This window comes from Lampetra fluviatilis, chromosome 25, assembly GCF_964198595.1.
Source record: "Lampetra fluviatilis chromosome 25, kcLamFluv1.1, whole genome shotgun sequence".
NCBI classification, from domain to species: Eukaryota; Metazoa; Chordata; class Hyperoartia; order Petromyzontiformes; family Petromyzontidae; genus Lampetra; species Lampetra fluviatilis.
The window spans coordinates 6368063-6392669 of NC_136299.1; the positions used below are offsets into that span (position 1 = coordinate 6368063).

The 24607-nt window shown below is 60.3% G+C and overlaps 1 protein-coding gene across 3 annotated transcripts in view; it reads right to left on the reverse strand.

Moving 5' to 3' along the window:
- The window catches only part of LOC144941707 (latent-transforming growth factor beta-binding protein 1-like), a 49076-nt gene that overhangs the window by 14525 nt on the left and 9944 nt on the right, over window positions 1-24607 (reverse strand). The window contains exons 4-25 of one of the 3 annotated variants that reach the window (XM_078868091.1): window positions 24177-24319; window positions 19427-19636; window positions 15533-15694; window positions 14925-15262; window positions 12441-12543; window positions 10673-10795; window positions 9747-9869; window positions 8821-8973; window positions 7804-8006; window positions 7459-7510; window positions 7114-7212; window positions 6784-6909; window positions 6383-6502; window positions 5966-6103; window positions 4418-4540; window positions 3862-3981; window positions 3434-3562; window positions 2537-2659; window positions 1493-1612; window positions 859-981; window positions 596-727; window positions 75-203 (exon numbers count right to left, since the gene is read on the reverse strand). In XM_078868091.1, the coding sequence (XP_078724217.1) occupies window positions 75-203; window positions 596-727; window positions 859-981; window positions 1493-1612; window positions 2537-2659; window positions 3434-3562; window positions 3862-3981; window positions 4418-4540; window positions 5966-6103; window positions 6383-6502; window positions 6784-6909; window positions 7114-7212; window positions 7459-7510; window positions 7804-8006; window positions 8821-8973; window positions 9747-9869; window positions 10673-10795; window positions 12441-12543; window positions 14925-15262; window positions 15533-15694; window positions 19427-19636; window positions 24177-24319 (3092 nt within the window). Of the gene's footprint in view, window positions 1-74; window positions 204-595; window positions 728-858; window positions 982-1492; window positions 1613-2536; window positions 2660-3433; window positions 3563-3861; window positions 3982-4417; window positions 4541-5965; window positions 6104-6382; window positions 6503-6783; window positions 6910-7113; window positions 7213-7458; window positions 7511-7803; window positions 8007-8820; window positions 8974-9746; window positions 9870-10672; window positions 10796-12440; window positions 12544-14924; window positions 15263-15532; window positions 15695-19426; window positions 19640-24176; window positions 24320-24607 lie in introns of all 3 variants that reach the window. The other 2 variants (XM_078868090.1, XM_078868092.1) reach the window with 2 other exon arrangements.

Genomic DNA, 24607 nt, shown 5'->3' on the forward strand with positions numbered 1-24607 from the left:
GAGGAGAAGGCGGCGGCGCTAAACGCCCCATTGGTCTGGTTTGCGGGTCGCGGAAGGCGCGCGCGCGTGCATACCGACGCAGGTACGTCCATCCGGGGACGCCTGGTACCCGCGGTGGCACAGGCATCGGAAGGATCCGGCGCTGTTCTCGCACGCTCCGTGGCTCCCGCATGCAGACGCGTTCCCGCGGCATTCGTCAATGTCTAGGGGTCGGGGGGGGGGCGGTGGGGGGGGGGAGGATAATGATGGCCAGAGTGGAGGGGGTAGACACAGAAAAATGTTGGCACGGACAGAGTTGGGAATTGCACCGATCGCTCTCAGCAGGCCAAGCGTCTCGTACTCGCAATTACACGCAAATCACTCGGGGGCCCTCGCATAACCCCGATAGAGTGACGCGGGAGTTGGTGGGCGAGTGGGTAGGCGAGGAGGTGAGCAAGTGGGTGGGTGAGTGAGTGAGCAAATGAGCGAGCGAGTAAACGATTGACCGAGTGTGGGAGTGAGCGAGCAATTTGGTGAGTGAGCGAGCTGGCGGGTGAGCGAGCTGGCGGGTGAGCGAGCCGGCGGGTGAGCCTGCACGGGCGAGGCGGGTCCTCACCCTCACAGCTGCTGGCGCCATGCCGCGTGAATCCGGGCGGACAGTCCTGCATGCAGCGGTAGGAGCCGGGCGTGTTCTCGCACTGCCAGGACCCGCACGCCGCGTCCCCGTACTCCACACACTCGTCCAGGTCTGACGGAGATGCACACTCGCTCGCTCACTGGCTCACAAACTCGCTCAAGAGCGAGCTCGGTCATTCACACACGCTCACGTGGCGGTGCAGTGTGGTTTGGTGCGGTGCCGCGTGGTGCAGTGATGCGTACCCACACAGGTGTTGGGTCGGGCGCCGGCACGGAAGCCGGCCTGGCACTCGCAGGAGAAGGAGCCCTCCGTGTTGACGCAGCGTCCACCCTCGCACGGCTCCGCGTCCTCACACTCGTCCACGTCTCAACCACGCACACCGCACACCGCGCACCTCAACACCACGGCCACCGCCACCAGACATGGCTACAACAACCACAGCACCACGGCCACCGCCACCATCACCGCCGCTGCGTCACCACCACCATGCCACGTATGTCCCAATTCCATGCACGTGTTCCTGGCAGAGGCAGCGAGGCTGACCTTGTGACCTCTACGAGATTGACCACGCGGGCTACGTGACCTATTTAAGGTAGATGGCCGGAGGTCGAGAATAACGAGAGAGGCGGCCGAGAGGACGCGCGCCACGGAGACGGAGCGATGAAATCGACCCGTTGGCAGGAGCCACGCGGATCATTACATCACAGGTCGTGAGAGATGTTGGCGGCATGGAAAGGGCTTCATCCAGCAGCGGATTGGTCGTGGCCCATTGTGACGACGCCGACCCTGTCAGATCACGTAACCCTTTGAGGGCGCACGGGGCGCGTGCCCCCCACCCCTCCGCTCCCCCTCCCCCCAGGGCCACGCGGGCCTCACCGTGGCAGCTGCCATCGGGCCCCAGGATGAAGCCGTCACCGCAGCTGCAGCTGAAGGAGCCGGCGCTGTTGGCGCACGTCCCGAACGGCCCGCACGGCGCCATCTCGCACTCGTCCACGTCTGCACCGGCGCCCACACCGAGGGAGATACGGCCACACCGACACACACACACAGATACACTCAGCCACACCGACACACACACACAGATACACACAGCCACGCCGACACACAGAGATACACTCAGCCACACCGACACACAGAGATACAGATACACACAGCCACACCGACACACACAGATACACACAGCCACACCGACACACACAGATACACTCAGCCACGCCGACACACAGAGATACACTCAGCCACACCGACACACAGAGATACAGATACACACAGCCACACCGACACACACACACACAGATACACTCAGCCACACCGACACACGCACACAGATACACTCAGCCACACCGACACACACACACACAGAAACACTCAGCCACACCGACACACAGAGATAGACAGATACACTCAGCCACACCGACACACACACACAAAGATACACTCAGCCACACCGACACGCACACACAGATATACACAGCCACACCGACACACACACACACAGATACACTCAGCCACACCGACACACACACACACAGATACACTCAGCCACACCGACACACAGAGATAGACAGATACACTCAGCCACACCGACACACAGAGATACACAGAAACACTCAGCCACACCGACACACACACACAGATACACTCAGCCACACCGACACACACACACAGATACACACAGCCACACCGACACACACACACACAGATACACTCAGCCACACCGACACACAGAGATAGACAGATACACTCAGCACACCGACACACACACACAGTTACACTCAGCCACACCGACACAAAGAGATACACTCAGCCACGCCGACACACAGAGATACACAGAAACACTCAGCCACACCGACACACACACACGGATATACCCGGCCACACACGGCCACACACACGGAAGAGGAGGGAGAGGGGCCTCACCGTGACACGCGTCGCCGGGCGCCGAAGGCTGGAAGCCGGGGAGGCAGCGGCACGAGAAGGAGCCGGGGACGTTGACGCAGGTGCCGCCGTCACACACGTCCTCGCCCACACACTCGTCCACATCTACACTCGCGCACAGACAAAGGCCCCCCGTGTAGCCTTTAACAGGCTGTTGGGGTAAGGGCTGTCAGCGAGTAGCGCCTATGAAGGCCGGCAGGGCACACGAGGGGGTGGGGTGGCTGGCATCACGCCGCGCCGCATTTGTCTCCCCAGTGGTGATGTTTGTACATTGCACCTGGTGCTCATTTGCGGCTGAGTCGACCTTGGGGAATCCCAAGACCGGTTCAGACATTCATCACCGATATTGGCCGTGAGCGGGACTCGAACTCGGGTGGCCAGGTTCAGAGCGCAGCGTGCTAACCTCTGCCCTGCACGCCGGTGCACGCACGGCCATCAATTACCACCAACAACAGCAGCAACAGTCGCCGATATTCGCCACTAAGTGGCGGTGACCTCACCACGGCGCTTGTGCCAGGCCAGGTGCACTCTGAGGCCACGTGAAGTGTGAAGACAAAGATCTCCCGTCTAGCCTGAACAGATTGTTTGGGGCAAGTGCTGTTACCGAGCACACGAGGGCGTGGGTGGCCAACACCACGCCCGGCCGCCTTTGTCTCCCCAGTGGCAATGTTTACACACCGCACCAAGAACTCATTTGAGGCTTAGTCGACCTAGGGGAGGCCCAGGACCGGTTCAGATAATCGTCACTGGTGTTGGCCGTGAGCGGGAATCGAACCGTTCCCCAACACATACGCACACACACCCACACACACACATAAACAATAGTCACTAGGATGACGACGTTGCTACTGATGGTGCTGCTGGTGGTAGTGCACGCACCCTGACAGGCGGTGCCGCTGGCGTCGGGCTCGAAGCCGGCACGGCACGCGGTGCAGGAGAAGGCGCCGTCCGTGTTGGTGCAGAATCCCGTGTCACCGCACACACGGCCAACCGCACACTCGTCCTCGTCTACAGCCACAGCCGCCACCGCGGTGTCAACGACCACAACCACAGCCACAACAACCACAACCACAGCTACAACAACCACAACCACTGCAAACACAAACCATAATCACTACTTCAACAGAACAACAACCACACTACAACAGCAATCAAATAACAACTAGCAACAATGACCACAACATCAACGACAACAACAACAACATTCCGAAGTATCAGGGGTGTTGTCGTCGTGGTGACGGTAGTGTTGTTGTCACGGTAACGGACTGTGCTTTTGTTGTCATTGTGACGGACTGTGCTGTAGTTACCGGTGCAGGACCCGAGCTGAGCGCGGTATCCCGGGCCGCACGCCACGCACTCGTAGGCCCCGTGCGTGTTGAGGCAGCGAGCGTCCGGGCACACACTCACGTCCTGACACTCGTCCACGTCTAGCGGGGTCAAGGGGTCAACGCACGGGCACCACCTCAACGACGAATCCATCGCCACCAATCCTCAACCTCACCCCAATTCTCACCCTCATCCCCACCCTAACTCACCCCCACCCACACAACCACCCTCACATTCTTTTGGTCTTTCGGTAAAGTCACGTAGATAGGTTCAAATAACCAAAAACTACGACGTTGTGATTTTTCGATCGCTAAAGTCACGAAAAACCTATTTTTCGTGACTTTAGCGAAAGACCAAAAGAATATGAATTCCTGCAGTCACAAAAGCTTTAAGTGAAGATTTAACCACCCCCCACCTTCACACCCATTCGCACCCACACCACCCAGGGCTCACCCCAACTCTCACCCGAACCCTCACCCCCATCCTCACCCTCACACCCACTTTCACCCACACCATATCCCTCACCCCCACCCTCACCTTCGCACTCCCACTCCGTGTTCATCTGGAATCCCGGGTCGCAGAACTCGCAGCGGTGGGAGCCGGGGAGGTTCACGCAGCGGCCGCCGCGGCAGAGTCCGGGCCTCAGGCACTCGTCCACGTCTACACAGAGCGCCGCTCGTTAGCCATACAGCCAGGCAGCCAGCCAGGCAGCCAGCCAGGCAGCCAGCCAGGCAGCCAGCCAGGCAGCCAGCCAGGCAGCCAGCCAGGCAGCCAGCCAGCCAGGCAACCAGCCAGGCAGCCAGCCAGGCAGCCAGCCAGGCAGCCAGCCAGGCAGCCAGCCAGGCAGCCAGCCAGGCAGCCAGCCAGGCAGCCAGCCAGGCAGCCAGCCAGGTGACCAGCCAGGTGACCAGCCGGACAATCAGCCAGGCAACCAGCCGGGCAACCAGCCAAGTAATTCAATAGCGAGCTAAGCAGCCAATCAACCAATAATTCAGTCCATTAACCAGTCAAACAACCAGGCAACCAACCAACCAACCAGTAAATCAATCAAGCAGTCAGTCAATCAGTTAGCCAATCAGCTGGTCAACCCATTGACGAGTGAGCCACAAATTAAACGGGGTGAGGGGCTGCGCGGTCGGGTGAATAGTTGAGGGGGTGAGTGGGCGAGCGGATAAGTGGGCGAGTGAGCGACTGTGAGTGAGCGACTGGATGAGTTGGCGCCTGTGAGCGAGGGAGTGAGGCGGTCTGTGAAAACCGAGGACTGTGGTTGGTCCCTGCTCCGAGACTTGTGCTCACTGCCCCCCACTCTCTTCCCCTTCTCCCCCAACTCTCTCTTCCCCCACCCTCCACCCCCCCCCCCACGGTCCCCCCTGCCTGCCCCCTCTCCCAGGCGCCGCTTGTAAATCACCGCTTCCCGTGCGTGGCGACGGGCGAGGCCGGCTCTGGGCGGAAACGCGGGGTCGCCAAGCGAGCCCTCGCACACGGTAAACACGGGGGGGGGGGGGCGGCTAGGCAGTGGGGAGTGAGGGACCCTGGACGCCCTAAGATCCAGAGCATTCGAAGGCTCGGACTCGAGGGTGAGTCCATAGATCATCAGCCAAACAATGCTCAGGCCGTTCAGTCTGCGCTACAATGGACAATCGGCCGATCGTAACCTGATTGATGCACGGCCAATGGCATCACGCGATTACCAGCCTATTTATAATGAGTCGATCCTTTATCAGCCGATCAATAACCGGCCAATCCATCAACTTGTCAGCTGGTTGACGATCAGGGGGGCCTGCGGGGGGAGGGGGGGGGCCTGCGAGGTGAGGGGGGGGGCCTGCGAGGGGAGGCCTGCGGGGGGAGGGGGGGGGCCTGCGGGGGGAGGGGGGGCCTGCGGGGGAGGGAAGGGCCTGCGGGGGGAGGGGGGCCTGCGAGGGGAGGGGGGCCTGCGATGGAGGGGGGCCTGCGGGGGAGGGGGGGGCCTGCGGGGGGAGCGGGGTCTGCGAGGGGAGGGGGGGTCTGCGAGGGAGGGGGGCCTGCGGGGGGAGGGGGGCCTGTGAGAGGAGGGGGGCCTGCCAGGGAGAGAGGGGAGGCCTGCACCTTCGCACGTCATGCTGCGGGCGCCGCCGCCGCCGGGGGGGGCCGCGAAGCCGGGGAGGCAGCGGCACGCGAAGGAGCCCTCCGAGTTCACGCAGCGACCGCCCGGCCCGCACGGGGACGACTCGCACTCGTCCACGTCTGCACTCTCCGGGCGGGGCGACGACGGTGACGAGAAATACAGCAGTGACATCAACGTCGCGATGTTCACCGTCACCGGTGACGCCACTGTGAGCCCGGTTGTGGGTGTCACCGTGAGCCCAGTGTTAGTGTCAGAGTGACTCTGGTGCAAGTATCACCGTGACCCCGTTGTGGGTGTAACCGTGAGCCCAGTGTGAGTGTCAGAGTGACCCTGGTGCAAGTATCACCGTGAGCCCGGTGTGGGTGTCACCGTGACCCCGGTGCGAGTGTCACGCTCACCACGACAAGTGGTAGCGTCCAGAGTGAACCCGGGGCGGCAGTGACACACGAAGCTGCCCGGAGAATTGACGCAGCGACCGCCCTGACACGGCCTCGGCTCCAGCGAGCACTCGTCCACATCTACACAGACGCGTCGACCACCACCACCATGATCACCATCATCACCACCATCATGATCATAATCACCACCACCATGATCATCGTCATCATCATCGCCGCCATCATCATCATCATCATCACCAACTTCATCATCATCACCACCATCATGATCATAATCACCACCACCATGATCATCGTCATCACCATCATCATCACCACCACCATGAACATCATCATCACCACCACCAGGGTTTGTGTGTGTTGCAGGTGCATCCAGGTGAGTGTGCCCAGGTGAGTCTCACCTGTGCAGGTGCCCGTGCGCGCATTGAGCTGGTGGCCCGCGTGGCACTGGCACGTGTGGCCTCCAGGCCGAGGCACGCAGCGGCCCTCCCCGCACACCCCGGGGCTCACCGCACACACGTCCACGTCTACGGAGGGGGTGCCACGGGCGGGGGGGTCAAGGTGATCCACCTGAGCTGAAGGCCGAGTGAAACGTGGCACGTGCGCGCATTCATGCGTGTGTGTGTGTGTCCATGCGTGTGTGTGTGTGTGTCCATGCGTGTGTGTGTGTGTGTCCATGCGTGTGCGTGTGTGTCCATGCGTGCGTGTGTGCGTGTCGCTGCATGCGCCACCTGTGACCTGCGTGACCCCGATGACCTGCGCCGCCACCGTCACGACCTCCGGCTCCACGGCCACCACCGGCGTGGGCGGTAGCGGGCGCACCGCGAGCACTGCGGACATGCGGACAAAGGCAAAGGTCCTCCGTGTAGCCTTTAACAGTCTGTCGGGGCAAGTACTGTAAGCGAGCACCTATGAAGGCTGGCACGGAACCCAAAAGGGTGGGGTAGCCAGCACCACTCCCGAACCGCCTTTTTCTTCCCAATGCTGATGTTTACACGCAGCACAAGCTACTCGTTTAAGGCTGAGTAGACGTAGGGGTGGACACACGGACGTGCAGTTGGCGTAGCCGCCGTTACCTGGGCTGTGGCCGTCCATCTCCTCGGCCCTGCTGCCGTCACCGCCCTGTCGCTGCGGAGCGGAGGAGGAGAGGTGTTAACCAAGCGTGGATGCGCCCTTCACCCCACCACGCCACGCATCCCCCATGGCTCGAGTCCACGTAGGATCCGGCTCAAACGACGGAGCCGTGGCTCTCACTGCCTCGAGGCAGAGGTGGAAATTCAACATTCCTATGACGATGATGAGTGTTGACATGGGGCAGTGACTGCTGCGTTCCCACAGAGTGTGGTACCAGTTCTATTGACCCGAGCAGAATGATGGGGCGAGTCGAGCTCTGACTGCGATCCCCCCCCCTCCCTGCTTACTGGTGGCAGAGTGACGATGGGCGAGAGGCGCACAGAGGGGGGCGGCTCCCTGACGGGGACGCGGGGAACAGCGGCAGGGGCCACGGGGGCCACGGGGGCCACGGGGGCCACGGGGGGCCGGGCAGGGGTCTCCGGCCGCATCCGCACGCCCGTCACGGGGAAGTAATACCCCGTTCCGGCCGGGCAGATCTGCTTGAAGGCGGCTGCAGGGAGAAAGCGGGGTCGCGGCAGTCAGATACAAGGGGTCAAAGCAGGGGGTTAAGCCAGGGACACCAGAGTTTAATCTGGTGGTCAAAGCAGGGGTAGCATTATGGTTGCAGTAAATCAATCCAGGGGTCAACCCAAGCATGCGCGAGGCCAAAGGAGGAGTGAACGTAGGGGTACCACGGGGACGACGGCAGGTTAAACGACAAGATACTTGGGGGATTTAGTGGGGTCATACAGGTTGAGTGGGGGATTGGGGAGGGAGGGGGCAGGGCAGGTTGAGTGGGGGATTGGGTAGGGAGGGGGCAGCGCAGGTTGAGTGGGGGATTGGGGGGGGGCAGGGCAGGTTGAGTGGGGGATTGGGTAGGGAGGGGGCAGCGCAGGTTGAGTGGGGGATTGGGGAGGGGGGTGCAGGGCAGGTTGAGTGGGGGATTGGGTAGGGAGGGGGCAGCGCAGGTTGAGTGGGGGATTGGGGGGGGGCAGGGCAGGTTGAGTGGGGGATTGGGTAGGGAGGGGGCAGCGCAGGTTGAGTGGGGGATTGGGGAGGGGGGGGGCAGGACAGGTTGAGTGGGGGATTGGGTAGGGAGGGGGCAGCGCAGGTTGAGTGGGGGATTGGGGGGGGGCAGGGCAGGTTGAGTGGGGGATTGGGTAGGGAGGGGGCAGCGCAGGTTGAGTGGGGGATTGGGTAGAGAGGGGGCAGGGCAGGTTGAGTGGGGGATTGGGGAGGGAGGGGGCAGGGCAGGTTGAGTGGGGGATTGGGGAGGGGGCAGGGCAGGGTGAGTGGGGATTTGAGGGGGGGCAAACTGAGCTCACCTGTGCCGGGTGGGGGGCACCGTTCGCACGAGGGCCCCCACGCCTGGCCGATGGTGCAGCAGCAGATGTGGCGCGGGATGGGCAACGCGAGCAGCCCCACGCAGCGGCCCGCCGTCACTGCACGGTAGCAGCTGCCCCTCTGCTCTGCCACCTCTGCCCACACAAAGACAAAGGTTCCCCACCCCTCGTATAGCCTCAAGAGACTGTTGGGCCAAGGCCCGATAGTAAGCGCCCATAGAGGCCTGCACTGCGCACGAAGAGGTGGTTTGGCCTGCACGACGCCCGGCCGCCTTAGTCTCCCCAGTGCTGATGTTTACACACCGCACCAGGTACTCATTTAAAGGTAAATCGATCAAGGGGAGGCCCAGGACCGGTTCAGATAATCGTCACTGGTGTTGGCCCTGAGTGGGAATGGAACCTGGGTCGCCGGGTTCGTAGTGCAGCGCGCAAACTGCTACACACAGAGACACATACACTCACAGACACGCACACACACATACACTCACAGACACGCACACACACATACACTCACAGACACGCACACACACACACGAACATATGAGGGGGGTGGGGGAGTGAAGTTGGGTAGGGAGAGACGCGAAGTGAGCGTGGGAGAGAGGGGCGATTGAGGTTGAGACGGGAGGGGGGAGCAGCAGTGGGGTTGAAGGAGCAAGGGGATTGGAGGCAGGGGGAGGGGTGGTCGGGTTTGAGGAAGTGAAAGTAACGGGGCTGATGTGGTGAGGGAGTGCGGGTGGAAGCGGGCGATGTGGGGGAGTGAGAGGGAGGAGTCTGAGGGATTAGGCAGCGAGGGAGCGGTGGGGGTTGACGAGGTGAGTGGGGGAGTGAGACTTGAGTGCAGGTTTGGTGGCGGGGTGGCGGAATGGAGGGGTGAGCTGGTGAGCTGCTGTTCAAGTCGTGCAGCTCACGCAGGCATCTGGTGCGCGAGGAGTCGGCCCGGTACCCGGGCTCGCACTCGCACCGGTAGCTGCCCTGCGTGTTGGAGCAGTGCGCATGTGGGCACGTGCCCGCCGCCTGGCACTCGTTCACGTCTGGGGGGGGGGGGTGGGCAGTGTGAGCGAGGGTGGGCGGGGGGGGAATCAGAGGGTTGTGGAGTCACGCCGACATCAGCCGAGCAGGCAGGGACGTAGCGGTGCTGCTCTGGAGCGTTGTCCCCTCCCCGTGCAAGTTGCTTTCTCCACGCACTGCGAGTGCCGTCGGTGATCGCCTCTGAAGGAGGGCACGGCACACGAGGGGGTGGGTGGCCAGCACCGTGCCCGGCCGCCTTCGTCTCTCCGGTGGCGAGGTTTACACGTCGTACCAAGTTCTCTCATTTGAGGCCTATGCGATCTAGAGGAGAGGCCCAGGACCTGTTCAGATATTCACCGGTGTCGACCGTGAGCTGGAATCAAACTCGGGTCGCCGGGTTCGTAGCGCAGAGCGTTAACCGCTACACTACCGCTCCCCACACACACACAGACACACGCGTGCACACACCCCGCCAGAAACACACACACAAACAGAGGCACACACAGAGACACACAGACAGACAGAGACACACACACAGACAGACAGAGACACACACAGACAGACAGAGACACACAGACAGACAGAAACACACACACACACAGAGACACACACACAGACAGACAGAGACACACACACAGAGAGAGACACACAGACAGACAGAGACACACACACAGACAGACGGAGACACACACACACACACAGAGAGACACACAGACAGACAGAGAGACACACAGACAGACAGAGACACACATACAGAGACACACACAGACAGACAGAGACACAAACACACACAGAGACACACACACAGACAGACACGCACCCTCACCTCGGCACTTCCCCTGCGTGTCCAGCTTGAATCCCCTGGGACAGCTCAGCTGCGCGCGGGTGCGGGCGGGGCTTGGCGCAGGGGCCTGTCCGGGCGCGGGGGCGGGGCCGCTGCGGGGGGTCTCTGTGTTGAAGAGGAGGAGGGGGGGGCAGTGCCGGACGAGGTTAGAACGGGGCCTGGAGCATTTGATGTTATAAAGGGGCCCTAAATAAATAAAAACTTAAATATTGAAACACTAATTGTAAACTCGCATAGTAAAGTAATTATATTTTTTCATTTGGCTATACAGCCAGATAATACGACAAATCGCCTACTTTAAACACCCAGTCGTTCATAAAAGTTGAAGGCAGTATAGTACTATAGTAATAGAGCAAGTGCAGAATCACTGAACCGGAATTGATAGCTTGAAAGCATTTAGCTCGGGGCACTTGAAAGCATTTAGCCCGGGGCACTTGAACGTGCGGGGCCCGTAGCGACTACATGTGTAGCTACTTTTTCTACTTGGATAATCCGGCACTGAGCACGGGAGATGTGACCCCCCCCCTCCGCCAACAAAGAACCTCGCTGGGCTGCGAGGCGGTGGCCCGGAGACGGCAGCCCGTGATTGGCTCATGGAACCCTTGCAGAAGGCGCCAGTGTCCACGTGCACCACCATGGCTAAATGGCAGGTTCATTAAACGAATCGTTACCGTGAAATCGAATCGCCAGGAGTGAATAATTGTAATCCCATGGAGAGTTCGCGCTGCGCTCACGCACAGGGCACCCCCCCCCTCTCCCAGGTCGCGCGAACCCCATTCATGGACCCCCCCCACCGACCACCGCCCGCCCCTTCGAGCCCCCAGGGCTGACGCTGCCTCTGAGCCGCCGCTTGGGTTACACGGCCGCTCCACTTGTCGCGTGATTGCGGTAACTAGCGCCTGCTCTCGTTCACCGCACCGGGGGCTGTCATTTTCCCGCCCCACCCCTCTCCTCTGCCAGCCCCCCAACCCCCCCCAACCCCACCACCCCGTTCTTCTCTGGGCTAAACCAACTAAAACTCGAAACTCTTTTCTATTTTACCAGGTAAAGCTCACCGAGCTCTATGGCTCTTTTTAAGGAGCGACCGGGCCCACAAATGATAGCCCAACGAAGTGGCTTATCGCGTGGAAATTTATAGCGGCAGCCAAATACTGCAAACACACGTGATGTTGATTCTAAATGTGGAGGGAAAACCCGGAGGACCCGGATAACAATCCACGTGACCACGGGGAGAGAGAACATGCAACTCCAAATATACAACAGGCGTCGGGGTCGGGATCGAACCCACGACCTCCTGCATACCAGGCGAGGGAGATAACATCTCGGCATCCGGGCTAAGGCTGCCTGGATAGGAACGGGATAAGTGGCGTTGAAGGGTTGTGTATGGGGTGGAGGGAGAGTATGGCGAGGTGCACGGGGGGTGGGGTTGGAGGGGGTCTGGCTGAGTTTAAAATGTGGGGGGAGGGGGGGTAGAATGACGATAAGGAACACGGAGGGGCAAGATGCGATGGTCGTGGTGGTGGTGGTGGCCGTGGTGGTGGTGGTGATGGTTGGGGACGAGCGGGGTGGGATTGCTAGACATTCGTCGGGGGGAGAAGGGGAGTCAGATGGTGGCGGCGTTTGAGGGAGGGGGGCCATGTTCAGATTGTGGCTCCCAGGATCGGGATTGAGACGCGATAACAGCATGGACTGGGGCGGGGTGGGAAGGGATAACACCGTGGTGGGGTAGGGTGGGGAGAGGGCTGCTCACCTGGTATTGGGGGGCACTTGGAGCACATGCTGATCCCCCACGCGGTGCCCAGAGTCGCGCAGCAATCCTCCTGTCTGCTCAGCCCGGGCAGGGGCTCCGTGCACTGCGGGAAGGGACCGAGATTAATGACGCGGTGGGGGGCCCAACCCCCCCTCCCCCACGCCCCCCCCCCCTTGGGCGCCCACAAACAACCCTCCAAACACCCAAAATCCACCCCTCCCCCGCTTCTCTTCAGATTCCTCTGGAAACCCCTCCTCCCAATTCGAGGGGGGGCCCTGATGGATGAAGGCCGCCCCAAGCTGCCACCATCTCTCATGGCCCGTTATAACGGTGGGGGGGGGGGACTTTATGTTACATTCTAAGTGAACACGTGGGGATTGGCAGCAGGGGGGCGTTAGGGTTTAGGAAGGCGTCGCGACCCCCCGGGTGAGATTAAGTGGAGCGCGGGAGGTGAGCAAAGCAGCGCGACTACTGCGTTACACGCACAGCGGATGCGCCACGTGGGGTGGAGGTGATGGCGGGGGGGGGGCTCATGGGCTGGCTGGAGGGGGGGGGGCGTCTCGCCGTCGCGGCTGCACAAACACAGATTAGGGTTCACAATGGCCCCTCTCGCGCAATCACCGCGTGACTGGCAAATCTCACGCCCGAGGAGCGGGCCCCGTCTCCACGTCCCTCCCCCCCTCCTCCATCACCGCGCCCCGCCCACCCTCGGCACTACATCCTCAGCACCCCCGCGACCCCCTCGTCGTCCAGGAGGTAATGCGACGTCTCTCGCCTCTCACAGGCAGGAGCAGCAGGGGTCTCGCAGCGGCTCTCACGGGGTGTGGGGCTCGGGGCTGTGAACACCTTGGGATCATCAGGGGTCCCCACCTGGCCAGGGCACAGATTCAAACGCTCCCTGAGCAGCTCTGGGGCCGAGTTCTGGCTCAGTGTCCTTGGTCACGAGCAGGGGAGAAGGGGAAAGATTCGTTTGGGGTGGGGGAAGAGGGGATGCTGAGAAATGGAAGGGAAAGCAGGCAGATTTAATGGTAGGTTTGGGAGGAGTCGAGACGGAGGAGGGATGTAGGGGAGGGATGTTTGTGTGTGTGTGAAGAGGAGGAGGGAATGAGGGGGGCTGGGGAGGGAGGCGCCCAGGGTCCAGTCCCTCTCGTCCGGGGGATGCGTTTGAGAAATGTCCTCGCGTCCTCATTCCTCGCGAATTATTTCCGCGGAAACTTAAACAGCGGGGGAGGCGGAAGACGAGGTGGGGAAGGCGGTAGGGAGATTCCGGAGGGAAAGGTTAAATAACGGGATTTACGAGGTGTGAGAACACACGCAGCCGGGTTCCCAGCACCCGGCTCCCACACCCGGCACCCAGCGCTCAGTTCCCGGCACGCAGGGGCTGCTCGTGGGCAGCGAGGCCGCGTGATGGCCACGTGAGGGCCACGTGATGGCCGCGTGATGGCCACGTGAGGGCCACGTGATGGCTGCGTGAGGGCCGCGCTGCACTGCAGGTGCCGCATTGGCCCACGCGGGGCGATGGAGCAGCCGCTGTTAGCGAGCACCTATTAGCGTCTCCACCGATGTCCACTGCTCTGGCTGTTTATGCAGTCGTTTACACGGAGCGATGAGAGAGAGTCTTGTTTGCAGGTGCCAGACGGATTGTTACATCGATAGCGACAGCTTGAGGAGGCCTTCATCAAACAGCAGTGAATTGATCACGGCTGCTCACGATACACGATGAGTCTAGCCTTGCGTCATTCCATCGACGGAAAGTGCCGTGAACAACTGGCAGATTCTCAACGCTGTTCTCCGTGTTCCCTTCCAGCCACTCGCGCCAACGTAGAGCCGTGGCCAGGATTCCATCTGGGCAGAGGGTCCTCAGCAGGGTCGCGTGCGTCACCGTGGGGGGGGGGGGGTGTGAGGGGGGGAACGGCATCCGGTGCATACAACGCCATCGCTCACAAAAATTGTTCGCCACGTAGGCCAAAAGCTCCTTCGGGATGAACGAATGGAAATGTGAGCGGTGCCAGGGCCGGGCCGCCTGCGTGTTGGACATGGTGGGCAGTGGAGTATACGGGGGACTCTGTGGACTCGGGCTCGTATCTGATCTGGAATTGTCGTGCTGAGGGAGGATGACGAGATGGAGGGAGGAGCAGGGATCAGGATGACTTGTTGCCATCTGAATGTCTGGACGCAATTGCCAAATATGGAATTTCACTTTCTTAAGCATATCAGCAATACTTGTACGCCGTGTCGGCCATGGGGGTGCTATTTGACCACTGATGTTGGTCCCGGTTGGGAATCCAACTCTCTGATGTGCCGCGCGTTGTTCGGCACGATGTCCAAGACTCTGGACCTCGTGCGATCCGCGGCACGGTACTTATTGAAGAGTAGTCCATCAACGAGAGTTTGGTGCCTGGATTACTTCGGTTAAAACGGAAAAAACGGAGAAAACCGATGACGCGTGCCCCTGCCCCCCCACGCGCCTCGCCCTTTCCTCACCTTGGCCCCCACGTCCTGGAAGCATCGACCGAGGGACCCTTGCTGCTGGGCCCCGTGACGCTGGACCCCGTGGAGTCCGCTCACCCGGTTCATGCTCACGCGTCCGATCAGCCTCGCTCCCGGCACCATGGGCACGGACTGGGGCCGTTGCTGATGATGGTGATACTGCTGCTGCTGTTGATGATGCTGCTGCTGCTGCTGCTGGTGCTGATGGTGATACTGCTGCTGTTGATGATGCTGCTGCTGATGGTGATACTGTTGCACCACGGGCAGGATGTGGTAGCGAGGCCGCGACTCGCGAGCGTCCACACTCACCGCTTCGCTCGGGTGGAGCACCACTGTGAGACACACACAGGTGGAGCGCGGGTCACGTGGAGCGTGGGTCGAGTGGAGCACGAGTCAGGTATAATGTGTCAGGTGGAGTGTGGGTCAGGTGGAGTGAGGGGTCGAGTGGAGCGGGGTGAGGTGGGGAGCACGAGTCAGATCGAGCACAGGTCGGATTGAGCACGGGTCGGTTGGAACGTGGGTCAGATCAAGCACGGGTCGGGTTGAGCACGGGTCGGGTTGAGTGGGGTCGGTTTGGGCACGGGTCGGGTTCAGCGCATTACCTCTCAGGGCTCCCTGGCTGGAAGGTCTCTGATGGTCTCCCTCAGATGGGGCTCCAGGAGACACCGGCATCTGGCAGAACTTTCCCGTGAACTCCGAGGGGCACTTACAGCGGCCCCCCGCGGAGCACGTACCTCCGTTGCGGCAAGGAATGGGGCAAACCACTGTGGAGAGGGGTGGTGGGGGGAGAAGTAACACGGCGAATCAGTGTCAGGTCATAGCAGCAGCATCACCATCAACGTATGCCAACGGTTCTGTCATCGATTAATCAAATCATCATTGCCCAGTTATGCGCCAGTAAGTAGTGTAATGCTCACCAGCTAATAACGCGCTCATCATCACGGGCCAAGAGTCCGATGGTCATGCATCAGTTCACAGCTGTACCGTTATCATGTGTTAATAATTTGTCGTCTAAATCAGCGTTATCTTCATCCTCAATACATCACCGTCACGAGTCCGGGTCCCGGTCGCGTAAATCAAGAACCTCCCCGACCCCTCCCCCGGTCAATAGAAATGCACGGAAGCTCCCACTCATCATAGTGTCGTGACATAGAATGGGTCACTCGGGCGCGTATCGCTGGTGACTGGGCGAGAGCGGGATTGTGGGTGTAGTTAGCACGGTCGACCAGCAGGGCAGGTGAAGTCTGCCACTGGGGCGCGAGACGCTAGTTGCTGGCAGAGAGGGGGGATCTGAGGACACAGCATCCGGTCTGCCAGCAGGGCATGTGATAGGCCGGGGTGAGGGATGTGGGGTAAAGATGACAGATGGTACACGTGGGGCGAATCCCAGAACCTTCTGGTAGGTTCCAGAAGGGGGCGTGGCCGAGGGCGGAGCCAGGCCACGCTGGGGAGGATAAAAGAGAGGCCCCGACGCTGGGTCAGGGCTGTCATTTGGAATGGAACCCATCGTCTACGTAAGTCTTCGTCCACGTCTTTACCTCCTCGGCGTTGTGGGCCAGGCAGTGTGCCGGCTGCCTTGACCCGTGTGTAGTTGTCCCCTGCACTGTGGAAGTGTAGAATAAACGTGTGTGCCTCCTACTATTAGTGACTACTACACTAGTTCTAATAGCCCACCCACGCCTGTGCACACTGTGAGAAAATCACGCGGAATGCCCCCCCACCTCGTCAGACACAGGAAGCTTGGCAGGCGTTTTGAGCCTGGGCTATAGGATGGAGCAATATCCATTGTTACAATATACAGACGCTCTGTGCTCACCCGCCTTCACCGACCCGCACTGACCAGGCATGGCGAAGTATGGTCAAGTAACTCACTAGACCCGCACGGCGCGGGGAAGGCCCCCATCCAGCAGTGGATGGATCAGGGCTGTACTGCACCTGTACACGGCGTTCTTGGGTATGCCGTCTCTACACAGCTGCATGCTCTACCTGCTGCTGCTACTGTAGCGCCATAGATATCGAGTGTGCAGGCGGTCCAACTGCACCGGATCCACGCGGACCGTTGGAGGGGGGGGGGGGGGCAGGCGAGCGCGGTAGAAATAAAACGGGGGTTGTGGTGGGGGTCTCATTTCATTCATTACATCAGAGCCCATACCACCCCGCTACGTCACCGAGACGAGAAGGGCCTCACCAGGTGAGCGATCAGGTGAGAGGTCAGACAGCTACCTGGTGAGGGGGGTGGCGGCGTGGCCACGGGCCCGCAAAACCCCACGGTTCGCGCCCCCACGCGGATGAACCGCGCTAAATCGGCTCCAATTGGCAGCAGATTAGCGCGGCTGAGTGGAGGGGAAGCGATTGGCTTCGCTTCGGCCATCCGCCTCGGAAGCGGGGATCAAAGCAACGGGCGTGGAGAGCGTCGCGCGGTCACGGAGGTGGGGCGCGCGTCTCCGTCAGGGTGCGCGTGTGCTCGTGTGGGAGGGAGCGGTGGCGCGGTGGTTTGGTGCACTGCGCTACGAACCCGGCGACCAGAATTCGATTCCCGTTAACGAACAATAACAGTGGTGAGTACGTGAGACCGATCCCGGGCCTTACCTAGGTCAATTCACTTCCAAATGAGTACCTGGTCCGGTGTGTAAATAGCAGCACTGGGGAGACAAAGGCGGCCGGGCGTGGTGCTGGCCACCCACACCCTCGTGCACCGTACTGGCCCTGATAGGTGCTCGCTAACAGCACTTTCCCAAAACAGGCTATGTAGGCTATACGTGGGAATGTTGTGTCTGTTTTTATGAACGTGTGTATTTTGGTAAGTGTGTGTTTTATGAATGAGTCTGTGTGTGTCTGGGAATGGAGAATGTGTGGGAGTGTGCGTGTGTAAGCGTGTATGAGTGTATGTGGTCGGGCGTGGTGTTGGCTACCCACCCCCTCGTGTGCCGTGCCAGCCTTCAAAGATGCTCGCTGAACAACACTTGCCCCAACGGTCTGTTAAGGCTATACGGGGGGGGTCCTTGTCTCTGTGTGTACCGCAGACGTTGACACTCCACCATAAAAAACACACGTGCGCTTGAACTTCAACTCAACCACAACCGCAGCAGCCTCAACAGTCACCACAGCAACAACCACAACAACACCCACAAACACCCATTACCGGTGTCCGGTCAGTGGCAGTGCGCGGTGGGGGGTGGAGGAGGGAGGGGGGGGACGCGGGTGGAGCCGAGTAGAGGTGGAGTAGCAAAGGGAGATGGTGCGCGCGGTGGTGAGAGTGTGGCTGGAGGAGCCGGAGAGAGTTAACGCTGTTCTGGGTGGTGCTTGGGAAAGTCATCGAGGGAGCGGTAGAAAGCGCGCACGAGTTGTTGAGACCGCTGTTGTGACCCGAATTATCTGCTGGTGATGCTGCTGCTGCGTTGGTAGCGTTGCACAAACAACAAGGACGCTGGTGGGAACAGAGGTGACCAGAGTGTAACAACGCGGACGTCCAGAAACAAAAAAACTTCAGAGACCCAAAAATTGCACCTCCTGATCTTTGACATTCCTCCTCGAAGTTGCCGGTGTAACCATCCATCGCATTAACACATGAGCAGGCAAATGCGCACACCTCCTTCAAGAATGGAACATTAAAGACAAGTCACGGTGTAACTGTGGTCATGTAACCCAAGCTATGGGCCATGTAGTAAACCCATAGACACTCATAGAGATTAATAGTCACTCCTCGATAAACACAGATACCCATGGAGATACATAGAGACTCATACAAAAAATCCCCAGAGATACAAAGATACGCATTAAAGAAAAGCCACAGTCGTGATGTTATGGCCATGCAACCTTAAATATCGACCAGACCACAGTAAACCACTGCGGTCTGCACTCTAACGGAAGAGGAGGAAGAGCAGGAATAGCCAAACGACACGAACTCTCTCTCTCTCTGCTGAAGCCCTCTCGTGGCCATCAGACCTCGACATTGGTATCGAGCTCTTAGCCATATTCTGCTACCGGCATACACAAGAGCAGAATCGCACAAATAACAAACAAACACACACATTATGAGGGCAGAGAGGTAGAGTTGTACGTCAGATACATTGTGAGACTTTCCACGGAGAGAGAATGGGAATGGATGGATACGGATCGCTGCTCATCACAATTCGATATGCCGGAGACGTAAAATGTCACACAGAGTGTTTTAGACATGCAACATTTGCATCATCACTTCGCTTACTTTGAGTGCAATCATCGGGAATACGAAAACGATGACGGTGGCGATGAACTCAAATTGGACTGGACATAAATGCAATCAAAGTTGTGTTGCCCATAGTCTGATTTGTCTCACTCCGAATGCGAATCCGAGTTCGCCAGAGCTGGTGAAGAGGGGCAGGGGGTTGATAGTGATGGTGCCGCTATCGTGGATGGCTTAGTCAATCACACTGGCTGCAAATGTGTGTGTCGCCATAGCTGGCTGTAGGTGCGTGCGTGTGCGCGTGCGCGCGTGCGCGCGCCACGCCACTCACCCACTGTGAACCCCGCCCCGGTGAGGGTGTCCACGCCGCGCCCGGTCTCGCTCACCAGGGTGGTCGCGTTCCCGCGCTCGCACGCGTTCCGGCACCCAGTGCGGGCCGAGCACACGGCGCGACACACCGTGGGGGCGAGCACCACCCTGATGCGCCCCCCCGTGCCGTTCGCCGCTCCCCCGCCTCCCGCCGCGGCTGCTGCTGCGACCGCTGCTGCCACCACGGACGCAAGGAGGAGAAGGCGGGCCACGGGCATCGCGGGGGACCCGGAGAGAGCGTAGGGGAAGGTGGGGGGCCCGCCACGATTGGGCCAGCGATTGCGTCGCATCGCGTGTAGGTGTATGGGGGTGAATGTGCGATTCTGTGGGTGTGGTGGCTACGTATTTGTGTGCGCGCACGTGTGTGTTGGAGTGCGTGTGCGCCCGTGGATGTGTTTTTGTATATATGTGTGTGTGTGTGTATCGATAACCGTGTCTGTCTGCGTGTGGCTCAGTATGACACCCAGAGACCGAGACAGACAGAACTCGCGCGCGCCGCTCAGCAATTCTCCGTTACTCGCCGCGCTCCTCTCGCCTCTCGGGGAGACTGTGAGTCCCGCCGAGAGACGCGGACACCTTTATTGAGAGAGGGGGGGGGGGCGGGCGGGCGGGCGGGGGGGGAGGAGAGAGGGGGAGAGGGAGACGAGGGGGAGCAGCGACCCAAAACCCAAATCCCAAAAAAGCCAAAGTTGGAGCGCGGCCGGGGGCCTCGGTGGAGGCGAGAGGCGCGGTGCCCTTAACCCCCCCCCCCCCCTGTGCATTTTTGCCAAAATGACATCAGATGCGGGGGCCACGTGGGGACTGAGAGAGAGGAGGGCGGATGGGGCCGGGCTCGCTTGCTTGGTGTATTTGAGGAGAGGGTTGAAGGGTGTGGGGGGTAGTTTGGAGGGTGGCAGGGGTGGGTGGCGGGTGGGGGTGGGGAGTTGAAATTGGACATCAAACGCTCCCCCTGTTTCCCACCTGCCTCGCCTGCCAAGTCGCTTACAAATGTTTGCTTTGTGCGGCTGCAGGGATGAGCGGGGAGCGATGCCGCGCAGCTGCGCGATGACTTCTCCCACTAGGCTCGGGAAGATCTCCTCGCCGTATCCCCGCTACGGGGTCGGGTTTGGGTGTGGGGAACCCCCCCTCCCCCTCTACCTTGGTGACCCCTGAGACCCCGGCGTGTCCCCCCCCCGTTCCCCTCCCTCTATCTTCGTGACCCCGGCGTGTCCCCCCCCGTCCCCCCTCCCCTTGATCCCAGCTGACCCACGTTGAGTGTGACCACGCTGACATCATCACCACGTGCGGGTGATTCCCCGCCTGCAGCGCTGAGCGTTGCCCAGCAGGTGAGAGTATACCAAATAGGTTCGCTTGCCGCAACATATAGGCATTTGTCAATCCACTGCTGGATGAAGGCCATCCCACGGCGTGTGGGTATTGGAGTTTGTTTGACCATACCTCCCCATGCTGGTCAGTGCGTGTCGGTGAAGGGATGGTGGCCCAGGATCGGTTGAGACATCACTCGCTATCGATGTCAAGCTGTTGCCTGGAATCGAACTCGGCGCACCGGGTGCAGGGTGCAACGCGCTGACCGCCGCGCCACCGCTCCGCTCGGCCAAGCAACTCTCGCTCGCTGCCGTTTCCGAGTAACGCGAATCTGCACGATTCACGCGCGGTCTCCCCATGTAAACACGGCTCCCATCCTCAAACAAGCACTGTACAGAGCTGTTGCTGCTGCTGCTCGCCTGCCAGATGTTATTGGCGGCACCACCTCCCTCGCCTCGACGGGGCCGCCGGTTTTGAGCGCAACGCGCAGCGCGCAACCGACAATTTGGGTGGCATCCCCCCCTCGCTGGCGTGGGTCTCACTCCCGGCATTCCACTCTCTTCCCACACGCTCGCAGCACTCGGCACGCAGACCTGGCCCTGAACAAACCTCGCGCACAGTCGGGATGCTGGGGTGGAGCCCTTGACGCAGAGAGACAGAGAGCGAGAGATACAAAGACGGACAGGGCAGGATCAGGGGAAAGGTGGGGGGTGGGGGGTGGGGGGGGTCTCGGGCCACGGGTATCCCGCGGTTTTTAAATTCTACACGGCGATGTGAATTTATGAGAGGGGAAGAGGGAGTGGTGGAGAGTGGGGGGTGAGGGTGGGGGTCGGGTGGGGGAATAGATGCCCCCCACGTTTGAAAGTCGTTGCTACGCCCGCCCGGAGTTGAGCCCCGCGATTCATTCGTGCCCCAAGACTCCAAATTATCCTCAATCCCTCCACCCTCCCATACTGGCTACCACCACTCACCCATACACCCCACCACCCTCACTCTCTTCACGCATCACTTCCTTCCATCCTCACTCCCACCATCACATCGTCACTCACTCCCATCCTCCCACTGCCATCCCCACTGCCATTTCCACTCCCTCCCATCCTCCCACTGCCACCCCCAATCCCTCCCATCCCAACTCCATCCCATCTCCACTCCCTCCCACCCCCACTCCCTCCCACCCCCACTCCCTCCCATCCTCCCACTCCCTCCCATCCTCCCACTCCCTCCCATCCTCCCACTCCCTCCCATCCTCCCACTCCCTCCCATCCTCCCACTCCCTCCCATCCTCCCACTCCCTCCCATCCTCCCACTCCCTCCCATCCTCCCACTCCCTCCCATCCTCCCACTCCCTCCCATCCTCCCACTCCCTCCCATCCTCCCACTCCCTCCCATCCTCCCATCCTCCCACTCCCTCCCATCCTCCCACTCCATCCCACCCCCACTCCCTCCCACCCCCACTCCCTCCCATCCCCACTCCCTCCCACCCCCACTCCCTCCCTCCCACCCCCACTCCCTCCCACCCCCACTCCCTCCCATCCCTACTCCCTCCCATCCCCACTCCCTCCCATCCCCACTCCCTCCCACCCCCACTCCCTCCCATCCCCACTCCCTCCCATCCCCACTCCCTCCCATCCCTACTCCCTCCCATCCCCACTCCCTCCCATCCCCACTCTCTCCATACGAATCAGTTTGCGCGATGAATCGATGCCCTCGTCACGCCGCAATGACGGTCGTGCCGCGCCGATTGACACGGACGTTGTGTAACAAGTGGTTACATAAAACGCGGGGGTGGGGAGTTAACAGGAGCCCCCCCCCCAGCACCGTTCTCGTGCTCCCCTGTGGGCTCGAACCATTTTAGACTTCGGCTCCGAGCCAAAGCACCTCACCGCCATTCCAGCCTGACAGCGTGGTGAGTGTTTGGTGAGGGGGGGGGGGGCGGGGTGGTGGGGGGGATCCGGGTGTGTAGTAGGGGAGGGGAACCACGGACCAACCATCAACTCGAGCCCTGCCTAAACAATCAATCAGCTACTCGGTTTACCTCTATCTATATTCCAATTAGCCAATCAACAACTGCGTTAAGCGCTACCCCCCCTGGCACTAACCAACTAGTCAACCGAACGGGAGACCTACCCCACACTCCGAAGGTGAACGACGTATCCAAGGGGCCGCGAGTAACTAGGAAGACGCCGAACACTACGCAACAACTTCCCAACTACTCATCTACCCAACTACTCAACCACCCAACGACCCACCCAGCCACAAGTACTCTCCCTGCCACTGACCCCTGACCTCAGCCCGGCCGCTTGGCCAGGCGCCCCCTCCTCTCCGCACTGCTGCGTGGAGCGCCGCTGTCTCCATCGCCAAACCTCGCACGTGGCAGCAGCCACAATCCACTGCGCAATCCTCCAGCCAGTGGTCGAAATCCCACATTCCCACGGCGGAAACCAGTCTATGCACGGGGAAACAAACTTCACGCGTGGTCGGGGTGGGGGGCGATTTGGGGGAGGGGGGCGCGTGGCTCTGCGATTGCCTTAATGAGCTGTCAGCGGCAGAGGCGCGGTCACGTGTCTTCAATTAGCGGCCGCGCGTCCAACGTGGGTTCCACGTGGGTTTCATTTCCCCGGGCGCGCTCAGTCGCGTCCCGCCCGTGTTTCTGTTTAAGGCGAGCGCGCGAGAACACATTGAGGGTTATAAAACAACCGCTCGGCTAAAAGCGATAGCGATAGATTATTGGCACGAATTACCTTCATGTCCTCCCCCCCCCCCGTCTTTCCTCCACGTAAATAAAATCCCTCCTCTTTCCCATGATATCACCATGTACGAGTCTGCATTCGTTCTGCAGCGTTTTGACAAACTGTCGCGGATAGACGAGTAAGTTGGCGAGTGGGTGATTGAGTGAGTGAGTGGTTGGGTGAGTGGTTGGGTGAGTGGTTGGTTGAGTGGCTGGTTGAGCGGATGTGCGCGTGGATCGGTGGGTGGGTGAGTGAATCGGTGAGCGAGTGGGTAAGTGAAAAGACCGTGGATGAGTGAGTGAATTGGAGAGCATGTGAGTGGGTGAATGACTAAGTACGCAAATTAATGAGTGGATTGGGTGGGTGAGTAAGTGAGTGGGTTATTGAGTTAATAAGACCGCATGAATGAATTAAGAGTGAGAAACTGATTGGCTAGGTGAATGGAAGAATGAGTGAGTGGGTGGGTGAGCAGGCGTGTGTGCGGGTCAGTGAGTGCGTGTCAAATTAATTTAGTGAATTAATTAACATTATGAACGCATGCATTTGTGAATTCATGCGTGGGTGACTGACCAAGTAATGAATGAGTGGTTGATTGAACGCACGACAGATTAAATGCGTTTGTGAATGAGCTAATAATCGAGTGAGTGAATGAACGAGGCAAGTACCAGCCGGACTGACCTTCAGCCCTGCCCTCGCCACCGATGATGAAGTGCTGGCTCCCCGTGCTGATCATGTGGGGGGACCCCCCCGCCGCGGAGAGGCGCATCTCGGTGCCCCGAGATTGGGGAGGGGGCAGAACCCCGTGGGGTACCGTCCGCACCCTGCAAGACACGCACGAACCGGCCCACCGCCAGGTCAGCTCCGTGGGAAATACCGCGACGGGGTCACCGTCACCTCTCAGGCAGCTGCCCCACAAACGGCGTTGCCGCCTCCTCCATGGCCTGACCCTGCTGGGGTCCTTCCCCTTGTCCAGGTCCAGGGTCAACACCTCCCTCTGCGGTTCCCGAAGAAGCTCCCAGCACGTGGAGCGAAACGTCGGCCATCGTGCCGAACGACGCGCGGCGGTACAGCCCGAAATCACGGCAGAGGGAAAGCGGCATGGCAGCAGC